The sequence below is a fragment of the Falco peregrinus genome, chromosome 1 (genome assembly GCF_023634155.1).
Source record: "Falco peregrinus isolate bFalPer1 chromosome 1, bFalPer1.pri, whole genome shotgun sequence".
Lineage (NCBI taxonomy): Eukaryota > Metazoa > Chordata > Aves > Falconiformes > Falconidae > Falco > Falco peregrinus.
The window spans coordinates 26,565,287-26,578,787 of NC_073721.1; the positions used below are offsets into that span (position 1 = coordinate 26,565,287).

General features: G+C 36.1%; 1 protein-coding gene across 3 annotated transcripts in view; it reads left to right on the top strand.

Moving 5' to 3' along the window:
- Positions 1-1,409: 1,409 nt before the first annotated feature.
- Positions 1,410-13,501, top strand: part of MYOF (myoferlin) — a 72,134-nt gene continuing 60,042 nt past the window's right edge. For all 3 annotated transcript variants that reach the window (XR_008747292.1, XM_055804480.1, XM_055804486.1), the window contains exons 1-3: positions 1,410-1,632; positions 7,594-7,649; positions 8,523-8,614. Coding sequence is in view for 2 of the 3 variants with exons in the window: in XM_055804480.1 (XP_055660455.1) it covers positions 1,545-1,632; positions 7,594-7,649; positions 8,523-8,614 (236 nt within the window). In the remaining variant the exon portion in view is untranslated. The remainder of the gene's footprint in view (positions 1,633-7,593; positions 7,650-8,522; positions 8,615-13,501) is intronic.

Genomic DNA, 13,501 nt, shown 5'->3' on the forward strand with positions numbered 1-13,501 from the left:
CTTCCTGAAAGTGGTGGCGTTAGATTACTTTTTCTTCCCTAGAAATCCTCTTCCTCAGCTACCCAAAATCTAATAATTTTACGAAGCAGCAAGGTCCATCTTGGCTTCAGAAGTAATAAGCTAGGGTAGCTCTTGTGTGACCATATAAAAACTAGGCTGAAATTTGTCTTCGTATGACTCATTTTGCTCCATCTTGCTGCTTTCCTTTTCATCTCTGCCTAAAACCATATTTTGCGGTGGTAGTGCGCACCACTTGGGATTTTTTTGTTTCTGGTCCACAGCTGTGGTAAAACTGATGTAAAGCTGAACATGGGGTAGCTTACAGCGAAGAGTTTTACTCTAGTAATGTAATGTAAAGAAACTGCAAGTTTTACCTAGTTCCATTTTAGTGGAGCCTACTACATGTATTTTTGCTGAGAGTAAGTATTTATTTCCAAACAATACAGAGGGTCATCTCACATTTTTGCACGTTGTAAGAGACGCACAAACAGATACTGGCTTTTCGCTAAGTCCTCAGCTCAAAAGCTTGCCATGAGGAAGACATCTGGCTTCATCCTTGCACGACCACCAAGGGGACCCCCACGACTGAAAGATGCGAGTGCAGTGGGGGTGGAGTTATTAAAATAATTTCAGGGAATATTTTAAATAATTACGAGGAAATAATTAGTATGTATGTGGCTGACACAGCCTTGATGGTATAAATAGCCCTTATTTGAACTCGTTTAGCACGCGCCTCTGACTAGTCTCATGTGCCCAGCACTGCGGTTTTTGCTCTTTGACTTTGCCTCACAATAAAGATTTCTGAACTTGCTTTTCATGAGTCAGGTATTTGTAACAGAGGTGTTTCCTTAATTTTTTTTTCATTTTAACTTATGCATCTATATTTTAATAATTCCTCAAGAGATTTACTAAATTCAATATGTTAAATGCAAAATTTATTTCGCATAAAACGTAGTTGTTCTCGAGTGCAACTGAAGGGGGAGCACTTAAACTAGGTTTGATAGACCGTAGGTATTTTGTGATTGTAGACTGACACGGAGGCAAGTTAAAAACATTTATGAACAAAGAAGCTTTAAAAATTAAGAGGAAGAAAATATAAGCTGTTGTGAAATTTAGTACTTTGGTATACTAAGAGGCAGTTGTATCTTGAGTACTGGAGTTGTGCGTAATGTTCATGTTGCTTATGCTTATTTTTGCCTTGTTACTGACGAGAGGCTGACCACGTAGTATAAGAGTAAAAGCAACAACAAAAAAATGTGCATTCGTTTTTACACTGTGCCCTTTCTGTTACCGGATTTTACTAGCGAGAGCTCTTTTCTGCATCGACGCAGAACTTGGTGTCAATTTACAGGTCCTTTTTTTTTTTTATAGCCTGCAGGAGCTAGTCCGTCATAGATCCACCCATAGACCTTCTTTACTGTTACCCAGCTATTCCCTGCCTCTTCTTCCTGCTAGCATTTCAGTCCAGAAGTTTAGGAGTTTGAAGCTTAAGACTTCCTTAAATTTCTTTGGTAACAATCGACATTTAGTCAAGACTGGGAACAATGCTTCGGGTGATTGTGGAATCTGCGACCAATATCCCTAAAACCAAGTTTGGGAAACCAGATCCTATTGTTTCTGTTATTTTTAAAGGTAAGCAAAACTGTCATACTCAGGAAGGAGGTTTTCTGAAGGCAGTGCCCTATGTAAGTATTTGGAAATCTATGAAAACATGTTTTCCTGGAGTTACATCTGATGTAACTTTAGGGAAGACTTTTTAATTAGACAGGAGTTAACTCAGTGAAGTTTTAACTGGGTGAAGTGCTTTGGTGTTTTATGGCCACCAGTGCTTCTGTTTCAGGATCCAGTTACAAGCTTTTGCAAAGGCTTAGCCCTTTGCTTTAAAAACCCTAATCTAACTGCATGATTTCACTTTTCATTCTGCTATTGAAGATTACGTTGTTGTTTTCCCTCTGAAACAATCATTCCTCTGCCTTGATTACTTTGCACAGCCACTGCTCACTGTACCAGTTTTTATTGTGACTGGTTTATTGTTGTTATTACCAGTGTGTTGAAAAACAGTAGTACCACTACTAAAGGTGTTTGGGTTTGTTTTGGTGGTATTTTTTACAAACTGAATTGCACTTTATATTTTGCCTGTTTAGATTATTTGGGTTAAAATAAAAGATTTAGGAAGGAAACCACATTTTACACTTTAATTGCTTGTTAGATACATATGGGAGAAGGAGAAAACGGTGTGATAAAATGAACATTTATATGTAAAGCTAATTATATTTTTCAGTATATTTTACCTGTTGACATAATTTCCTCACTGGCCTAGACTAAAGGAACTTGATTTCAAGTATTAGCATAGCGTTAAGGTGCATAAACCTCCAAGCAATTTTGGATCGTGTAATAGCATTAAACCAGGTTGTGACAAATGGTCGTCTTAATTCCTGGTGACCTGGTTTTCTAATTGCACTGAAATGGAAATGGTATTTCCTAAAGTATGAAAAATCATTGCAGGGGTTTGTCACCTTTAGAAACCAAATCTGAAATCATGACATATTGCTGGAGGCTGGAAAAGGACAAGGCAGTACAGGTCCAGCATCTTAACTTCCAAAACAAAAAAGTTTTTGTATACTTTATTTCAGCATCAGAAAGTTGTGGTATCATTCCATTTTCTTTCTTTTCCTTCTCTTTTTCAAGTTTATGTTTTTTACCCTCCTGTGTGTTAGAGCAAGTGGCTGAGCCTGTCTCAGTAGCTTTTGGAAATTCCAAATTCTTAAAAAAATATTTTATTTGCCCTGCAAAAAGTGATGTTACTGGTGTACTGTAATTTCTCTGGTTTGTTCAATTTGTTTCTCCTGCTGCTTTAAGTGTTCATGCTCTGTTTTCAGTTTCTTGCCTTTCTCTTTGCTTTCCTGTCACAGTTTTGCCTTTCTGTGTTACCTCTGCTCCAGCAGTTTCATACTCCAGAGTTGGTTTATTATGCCTTTGCTTCTTTATGCCTCAAGTGTCTGTTTATTCCTCCATGTAAACTTCTGTTCCTACTGTGTGCCCTAATGCAATTCGGTTTTTTTTTAGTAAATACAAGTTACAGATTTAATTTTTTCCTTCTTCATTGCTGGATTTGTTTCTCGGGCCTTCAATTATCCAAACACAGGAACTGGGTAACAAGCATTAAAGGAATAAGTTTATATTTATCCTTTATGTTCTATAACTGGGATTTTTTATGTCCACAAACATGCCTAACCATTGTCTTAAATACAACTTCCTAATTGTGACAGTTTTTTATTAATTATTGAATTTCTCATTATAGCTACCACTTCTTTTTATGTAGTTTTACTACCTATCAATAGTCTGATATTTTGCTTTCTGTCCAGAGTGATTCAGGGGGGTCAGAAAATACCAGGCTTTTGCCAGCTATTGAACTGCTCTGATTTAATTTGAAAGTAGAGTACCTGGTTGCCAGGTGCAAGGTCATAGGGATCATATTTGAAATATGTTGAAGTTCTGGCTGTTTATGCTTATAGATGGTTTTTTATATACAGCCTGTTCCCCCTTACCCTCTTAGTGTGTAGACATGGGAAACCAGTCTTATTTTTTGGAAGTTGTATGTCAAAGGGCAGCAGTCTTTCATAGTAGTACATACCCACTGAGTCTCCTGGGGGACATAAAAAACACAACTTGGAGTTTATTTTCCAGACTGGGAAAAGACTCAGACACTTGCAGGACTTTGGCCATAGCCCTGCAGTACGTTCTCGTGTTCTTGCTTGACTGAAGTATTCTTGCAGAAGTCTTAGAGAACAGCACTCATTTGACAGAAAATTGCAGTGGAAATTGACATTTCATTGAACAGTGTTTTGTTCATTACATAGCCTTTTCTGATGTCAGGTTCAGTATTTTAAGACTTGAATGAAAACACACATTATCTCTCAGGATTAGAACTTTACAGCTATGCTGTGAAGAAAAAGGCCATGATCCTACAACTAATAGTAAGTGACTTTGCGAACACTTTATATGTTAACACACATATGTTAGTATAGTTTCATCTATGTATATGATGGACTTGTATCAGATTTGTCTATGCTAGTTATATACTATACAGTTGCTATGATTAATACAGTGACATATTAGGTACATATTAAGAGGAAATAAGCAGCTGTTTCTGTTGTGATATCTTATTTACAGTATAGGGGTTTTGTGCAGGCATTTGACATTTTTTTTAATTACATATTTATTTCATTCTAGGGGGATGGAGCTTTTATTTACTTTAGAACAACTCACTGTTCAAAGAGAACTACACCCTGAAAGTAAACGAGTGTGCTCTCTGGAACTGGGTGCTGTTACTGCAGAATTCTGAGTTCATTGTCACTCTACATGAGACAAATTATTAGTTAAATTAAATTAACAGGAAAAACTGTTGACATTTGCTGAAGTGGCACTAAGTGGTAATGGTTAAACCAGTACAATTCTTTTGGTTTGTCAGATACGCCAAACTGAAGAAAAACGTGTCAGGTTCTTGACTTCGGGTGTAAAAATTGACACAATTGCTTATATGTACAGTCAATTCTAGGACATTTAGTGCTTTGGTCATTCATTTTGCCTGCTTCATTCAGCTTTATGCCTGAAAAAGTGATGTGAAATGGCATTCAGTTTGATTGGGCCCACTTGAATGCAATTTCTTTTTCCATTTGTGCTTAATTTAAGAGCTTTTCAGCAGGCTTGCTGTAGTTCATAGCTATGTTTATATTTTCAGTGTGTGAAAGCAAAGAGTATTAGAGTGTAATTTTTCACTAAAGTTACACTTTCTGTTTTGCAGAGAATTAAATTACCCTAACTTTAATTTCCTGACTTTTGGAGGTCTGTCCATTTGATCCTGTAGTTGCTGCCACCGTGCAATCTTACATCTTCATTCACAAAAGTTTTATGGGAAACCTAGTGAACTGAAATGCGATTCTCTTTTGAATCTTAAGACTATTCTAAAACATAATGCTTGTTTCAGCTGTTCCCCAATAATTCCGACTGAAATTGATAAAATAGGTAGTTATAATAGAAGAAAAAATTTAAGATGTAAGCATTGGTTGTTTTGTGGTACTGCAGTTAACTTTCTAGTGATGAAACAGTTGTTTAAACAGTTCGTCTTGAATGAATTTTTTTGAACAGTGTCATCTCAGTGATTATCACTAAGTTCTGATTACATTAATTTCCAATTGAGAACATTAAACAATATGTAGTAGTATAATGCCTTTATCAAGATAAAGCAAATAATGATTTCTTCTACAGTACCAAGGTTATTGTAGTTAGTTTTTAAAGAAACAAGTATATGAAGTATCCATTATAATTTCCTGCTCTTACTGCTTGGTAGGGCCAAACTAAAAATGATGACTGGCCCTATCTTACGGTTCACCCTGATGTGGTTTACTGTCTTGGCTACTGTAGCTGGATTCATTACCAGTAGGGGAAGGCAGCCTGAGGACCTGGAACTTACCTGAGCTCCTGGAATAACTGGACAGTCCATCTAACTCTCCTTGGCAAATATGGTTTTTTTGGTGGGGAGAAGAAAGCTCTTTTTCAACAATTTAAAAACCAACCAAACAAGACCCCAGTACATTAAAAGAATGATAAAAAATTTAATAAAAAGAAAGTGAAGTGAAGAAAATACATGCAAAATACATGCTTAAGGAATGTGAGTGCTACACTCAAACTGACTAAAGTTACAACTAAAATCCAATATGCCCAGTGTTTTCCGTCCAGCTTTCACAGAAATACATCACACGAAAAGGTTTTTTTCTTAGCATAATCTAGAATATTCATATTGTTAGTGGAATTATAAATCTTACTCTTGTTTTTATGAAAATGGGTAGTCCAGAGCAGAAAATTTTACTCCTTGTCAAGAATTGCCTTGACTGTTGTTCAAGTCAGGGCTTTCCTTACCTTACAGAGTTACATTTGAGCTTAGGCAGGGATCATAGGACTTCTGTCCATTAGGTCTGTCAGGATCAGGTCTGTGATTCATTATCTCCTTTACAAACAGCTGCAACTGTTCCTTTTTTCACCAGCACTGAGAGCATCTTTTCCCAGACTCCCAGCTGCTATTTGCAAGGGGACTTGGAGTATCAGTGCCAAATCCTAGGTATTCTGGGATATTCAGTTTTGAAAATGCTTTGTCTCCTATTAGATAACATGAAGTTGAATTTCTCTTGCTAGCATGTTAATTAGTTCTTTGTTCTGCAAAATGTGAGTCCACAGCATGGTATGTTATGAAAGTTCTTTCCTTTGTGGTGTGATGTGAGTCAATATCCTGTATAAATGGTAGGCAATTCCTGTTACATAAATGTGAGTCAGTTCTCGCAATTTGCTGTATGGGCTGACTTTTTGTCTTTCAGTACATCCCACTTTATTCCAATGCAATGAGCCACTGCAGCCTACTGCTTGAATAGTGGGTATATGAACTTCCCCATTTGGCATATCTTTACTCTAGCTTCCCAGGCCTTTGCAACATTTTGTCGCAAACTAGCTATAACTTGTGAATAATAAAACCACTATTACCTTTACTGTAGTCCTTAAATACAAGGAGTGTGCCTGAAGCAGACTTGTGGCTGACTGTTTTATGGATCAGCAGTTAGTTTATTGACTGCACTTAAATATACTCATTTTAATCACTAATATATGCAACTGATGTTTAGAGAGCTGAGTGTTCTTTTGCACTTCTGAATGTTGTGGCAAGACTTGTTCTCCATTGAGCTGTGTATGTGTAGCACAAGTAAAAAGTAAAAATAAAGCCATGGCATGTTACTTGCATTGAACCTGTTGTAAGAACAGAATTTTGTTTTCATTTTTAATAGGTGAGGGAGGCCTGCAAAGGACCTTTGCAGCACTTGAGTTGTATTATTCCTCTTGGGAGAAGGAATCTGAATAGAAATGCCACACTATATATAATTTATACCACCCCCCCAACTTCCATGATTTTTAAGTTGACCAGTGCAAATTTTGCCAAGAAGTATGAAAAGTTTGTGATTTTTAGGCTACAGTAAATGTCAGTGAAGTGATCTGCATAACCTCTGGAAAACGTTTTTTCAGGATGGACTGTATTTCCTCTTACATGCATGTATATTTCTGCTAATATTTGCTTATTTAAAGCAGAAAGTGTTGACACTGTAAGCATATCTTTTTAAGATATTTTTATTTTCCAAGCGATTTTATTTCAGAGCTAAACACAAGTATTTTGTAGCTCCAATGTTTTCTTTACTGCTGAAGTTCATCACTTTGAGGTTACTGTTTGGTTTGATGTCTCCAAGCCTTTTAGTCTGTTTTCTTTCATCATTACTGAGGTTGCAGTCAAGGGTCATAAGAGGTTGAGAAATCTAAACATATTGCTTTTTGGGAATATATCTAGCTATGCTTAAACAAAACAGAAGAAAAAGCCTCAACTAGTAAAATTACCCAGAGGACTTTTTGCTTGTAAAATGTGTAGCTGCTGGAAGAGGGGAAATGAGTTGAAATGTTTGGTTTAAAGCTCAAACTTTTCTTTTGAAAAGTGAAAGGAAAAATTGTGATATTTGTGTCATGCTTTAGTAAAAACAGATCATCACACTTTTGTATTTACAGATGAAAAGAAGAAAACGAAGAAAATTGACAGTGAACTTAATCCTGTTTGGAATGAGGTAATTTTTTTTTATTCAATTCTTGGTCTTTTTTAAGACAAAATGCTTGTAAAATTAAGTCCGTTTCTGCAGCTGTGAATATCAGTTAGGAATAGAACTAGTGATAGGTGTTAGTAAACTTGGATGAATGGATTCATCCTGTGCTGTGTATTACAATTCATTAAGTAATGTTTTTATGTGAAAGTAGATGGATATCTGGTGAGTTTGTGGCCTAGTTTTGTTCCCACTTACTTTGGACATAATGATATTCAGCCATTGCTTTGTCACATGTATTGGAACATACCTGGATCCTTTATTATATACTAGGAAAAAACCCTGCAGAATTAGAATGAATCATGTATTGAAGTTCCTTATGGTTTATTTATAGGACTGGTCCTATTTTGCACTTTCAGTAATGTTTTTCTTGGGGAAGGTGTTTTCTTAGTACTGTTTTCTCACAACCAGAAATGAAAGGTAAAGGTTATTCTTGTATTTTGTGCTTGGGAATACAAAGAAAGGGAACCTACAAATATTTGTCTAAATTCAACAGCAACTGACTTCAACCAGTATTGCAGGTGAATAGTATCAGATCTTACGAATGATAAGAAAATACTTATGTTAGTGTGAGGAAGTGGAACTGCAAAAGAGGTTATGGCCCACTATTAAACAATTTAGTTCTTTTTCTGTTGTTATTATTAGTAGTAACTACCGAATCAAGAATGTGCTATGAGCATTTTTAATTTTACTTTTGCAAATTTAAGCTTGTCTGGGCTGTGTCTCACTAAATGCAAAATCTATTTCTGAATGATTTTGTTGTATTTGCTACGCTGCTTTTAATTAATTTACACTTAACTTGTAATTATAATTTGGTTTTGCTCCTTTTTTTTTGTTCAGATCCTTGAATTTGACTTGAAAGGAATTGCTCTGGATAATTCATCTTCCCTGACAATTATTGTGAAGGATTTTGAAACAATTGGACAAAACAAGTAAGTTCTTTTTGATTTTTTTTTTTTCCTGCAGTATTAAATACAACGTCTAATAGAGAAGTCCAGGGAAAAAATGGAACTGATAATTGCTGGACAGAAATGATGGATGCAATTAGTGGTTTCTGATGTAATACCTACTTGTAGTCTGTAAGCCAGTGCACTTTCCATCCCTCGACAGTTGGATTGTTACTCTGAAGCAGTGTCAACTTTCTTTTTACACTTAATTTTAGACATGCTGAAACAAAATTAAAGCAACATTTTATGCATTTAAGGCAGAATTTGGGTAAAATTTAGATCCCTTCACCTATGACTGTCATTTGAAAATACTGCCATATTTCAGTTGGTGCTTACTTGTAATAAAGGTCCTTGTGTAACGAGATTTATGCCACTACAGACACCTGGTGCAGGTTGTCGTCTTGCAGAATGGTGTGGGGCAGTTCCCTAGACTGTATATAATAAGTGTCCAGACAGTAGTTCTGAAGAACTCTTAATTGGCATTCTCAGAGCACAGCTACCAGAAACCACCAAAAATTACAAAATGCAGTTAAAGCTCTTAACTATCTTTTTAAATCTCCTGAAGAGGCTCTGTTATACATCATTTACTTAAGTCTTGCCTAGGAAGAGGGGAAGCCTAAGTTCAGTTTCTTATCTTGTCTGGAGGGATTGAAGACTGAAACTCATCTCCTGGGAGAATGGCTTAGTCATCGGGATAAATATGTTGGATAAAATGCAAAAACTGTTTTGGGAATGGAATCTGTGTTTCTGGTTTTTTTGAGTGTCCTAGCTAGTGAGGGTCTATGAAATGTCATGTTCCTACTCTTCTTGGCCCAGTGAATCCTGAGTTCTCTGGATGGTTGTTAAAAAACTTGAAAACAGAAGTTAATTTCTACAGGCTTGCAGAGCTCTTATTTTGAGGTCAGACGCCAGAGTAAATTCACTCATACTGAGTAGGGAAATGAATCAGTCTGCAATTGTTGGTCAAATCTTGTAAGCCTCAGGCTCATTGCATATGTGGAAGAGTGGCAACACTGATGCTACCTCCTCTTCTCGTTACATTTTTAAAACATTGTTTAAAAATGGATTGAGGATTTTTTTCTGTGGTTGGTGGTTTGTTTTGGTTTGTTGGTTTTTTAAAAGAACATACGTAGTTTGATGTTAAGAGACCCTTCTGTGAAAAGTAAATTGAATAACCTCAGCAGAGGAATAAAATGGATATCTAGCTTCCCATTCCTTACAGGACTCTAGGCTTATAAAAAACGGGGGGTGAGGCCACTGAGAATTGCCTTTTCTGATAGTCATTTCTTGGAAATGAAAGGCAAAGACCCCTATTACCAGTAAAGGATTTAGAGCTTTGGTCTTCAGCAGACAGAAATACCTATTTTCATGATGTCCCAAACTTTTAGGAATTCAAGGCTCCTTCCCCCTGCACCGTTTTGGTTGGTGCCAATAGTGCATGTTGATAGGCTTGAATCCTATTCTAGAACTAGTGCAGTATGAACAGTACCTGTATACCTAAAATTGGGTTCTGCATTTTTCAGGCATCTAAAAATCAAGTATCTTGGGAACTAAAGCTGCAGATCTTTTTACATAGGTCTTTTTTTTTTTCATTTGTGAGAGGCTAAAGGAAAGTGTCATTTATGCAGTAGTTTGTTGAGTCCTCAGTGTTCAGACAAAAACTTCTTCATGAGTAGTAAGATGCTTAGTTTTAGTTCTGACAAAATCAGGTTTTATTACTCATTTTAGAGAACTGAAGATAAACAAATAGTAACTATAGCTGTGTGTGCCTTGAAGGATATTACACAACACACAAATAGATTTCCTTCAACTAAAAAATGAAAAATATATGTAGTTTTTCTATGCATGAACTAATTACAGCAGAAAAGATGCACAGAGTGCATGATTTTCTGAAAAATATTTTTCTTTTTTAGTTTAATCTTACTGTTGAAGACACTGAGAAATGAGGTACCTTGAACTGAGGCTTCAATCTTTATATGAAAGGAGATGACATTATAAAAAGTTGTAGAGTGCTGAAACACTTGTCAAGTGTCCATGTTGGCATTTAAACTTTTTTTTTAGGTTTATACTCTTCCAGAATAGGAACATAACTAAATATATATATAACTAAATAAATATAAATAATAACTAAATATATAAGTAATTAAGGTGTCTTGTTCAACTACCTTTAATTTTTTATTTTTCAAACTTTTTTTAATGAGTAGATTTGCTCCTGTGAACTGAGTTGCTAGGACTTTTGGCCATTGACAAAAATTGTTGCTGTGAAAAATGAAAATGGTATATATGGGAACACTAGAATTCAATTAAATCACATTCTATTAAAAAGCATAATATATAAACTTCAGTAAAGCTGGAGGGTGCATTTTGTCATTTTGACCTGGACTTTGAGATTCCTGCTGTATTTGTGATGAAACAAATACATAATGCAGACTCTTAACAAGTTTTAGGTGGATCTGAACATAAGATGATAGAGATTAAAAAAGAAAACCACCCATATCTGGAGTTTTGTAGGATTTAAGCTTTAATTTAATATCAGAATTGGAGCTATACAAGATATGTTAAAGCAATGTATGCATATCGTTTCAATAAAGATGACATAAATTACTCTTCTGTTCTGCATGCCGTTTGTTTTATGACTCGTCACACAAAAATGAACCTGGTCCCTAAAATCAATTGCCGGAAAAGTATGAGGCCTTGCATGGTGGCAAGCTAATCAGAACGCTTTTCTTTTAGATAATCTACAGCAGGGATAAGGGGTGTTATTTTGTGTTGAAACATGCTTGTACTAAAAGCTCTGGCAAAGTCAGGAGTTCTTTCTTAACAGACATAACAGATAAAGCTTCATCAATGTGTTTAATCTTTAGCTATCCCACAGTGGTTAAGATCTGCTGGCTCTCTACTTAAATAATGTGATTTTTGTCTAATATTCATTGGGGCAACCGTCACTCATAGAGGATATTTTTTAAAAAAAATCTGTGCAGAAAAAAACCCAGCTTATAAAAAATGAGGTGCCAGTTCCCTACTACTTCGTGTAAAGTCCTAGATTTTAACAAGGATCCATTCCTCTGTTTGCTGTGCTCTTGCTCTTCTTTTTCTGTTGATGCCAAGTAGTGTTGGCTGTTGCTATTTTGAAAGGGAGTATGATACCACATGATCTTCTTTCCTTTTTCTTTTATGGCAGATTTGCATATTTTATTACACTGAGATAGGCATACATTCATATTTATTGATGGTAGTCCACTTTCATTGTTAGCTTTTCTTTACTACTTTCTGCCTCCCCCCAGCATTTGAATTCAGGATTTTGCAATAATCCAACAGCTCTGTCACAAAATCACTGTGAGTCAAGCCAGTGCCCTCAGATCTCTCATTCTTGAGATTCCTGTAGGTCAGTAAAGCAGGACTACATTGCATGCCTCTGACTTCAGGGAAATCCCAGAACTTGATACAGAAAAGCTTATCAGTAATGAGAATTTTGTAGTGGATTTTATAACGTATCAGAAAATAAAGGAAGGTACTTGGCTGAAGCCCCTAAAATCTTTCTATGTGGGTTCGAAGTTAAGCAAGAGCTCGGGTTTGGTTTATTTCAAAGCATATTTGTAAATATCTGGACGCGTATTTGTAGCACTTAACCCAGCTTGTGCAAATGCTGGTTCATTTTGCTTGGGTTTATGCACTGGAAGTGGTCCACCACTTATTCTGTGTACAATTTAAAAAGAAACCAGTAAAATATTTTGAAAAAGTGACTTCCTTGTATGGAGCTGTGCAAAAATGTGTCTAATCCATACCAAAGACAGAGCAACACTTTCAAAAATAATGCTTTTTGAAAATAAATCCTCAATAACCACCACATGTTTGCAGTGTGTGATGTGTTTGGAAGGGCAGTTGGCAGGGAAACAGGATAAGGGGGTGAGGAGTGGGAAACACATGGGTAGGCTTCCTGACTGTAACAAGATAATAAGAAATGTCATCTTGGATTTCCTTTAAAGGCACAAAGCACTGTAACAGCAGAAGAGATTTGGTACTAATGAACATTCACATTTAGACAAACGAGCGTATGAAAGAAGGAATGTGGAATAAGTGTCCCACATATTCTTGCATGCATGTGTAAGCTGTATTTCTGTAGAGTTACTGATTCTGTTTACTGAGTTTGAGAGAGATTTAGGACTACCTTATAGTTTTGCTATCCTTTCACAGTATCCTCTTTTAATACTTAAGGAAAAGTATATAGCCTGGATACATGCCTGGAGTGTTGCAGCATTCAGAAAAGATGCTTGGTGGAAGTGTGTGCAAATGACACTCCCTTGCTTTGCGTGCTAATTCAGGATTGGAAAGATGGAGTATGATGCCTGTCTAAGTTCCTTACTACTGAAAGCTATTATAATGACAGTTTAAAAAAAAAAAAAGGAGGGGAGGGGAGTGAGAGCTGGACAATATTGTATTAATTTTTATCTGCAATTTTGATGTGGTTAATGGGATTGAAGTCTTTCAGAGGTAAAGGCCCGTTATTTCAGAAACCCGGTGTTTGCCATGTGCTTTTGACATTATTGATGAGTAGACCCATTAATTTGGAAGGTATATCTGGTGTTTAAGCTAAGTGGGATTTGAGTCTAAATCTCTAATTTTTCCTTTAGAGGTTCATGTTTTTATATATTTTACTTTAAAGTCTAGATTGAATTGGGATTTAGTTTTTGAGTGTAAAGGGTACATCTAGGGCTCTGTGTTGCCTGAGAAAGAGCAATGAGAAGAAACTACACCATGTCTTTGGCTTTGTTTTCTCCCTTCTGGAAGAAAATAAGCAGTGAGGATTGCTATTGTTATTTTCTAGGTAGAGAACTTTTGTTCAGACGTTCTGCCACCATTCTTTGCTGCAGT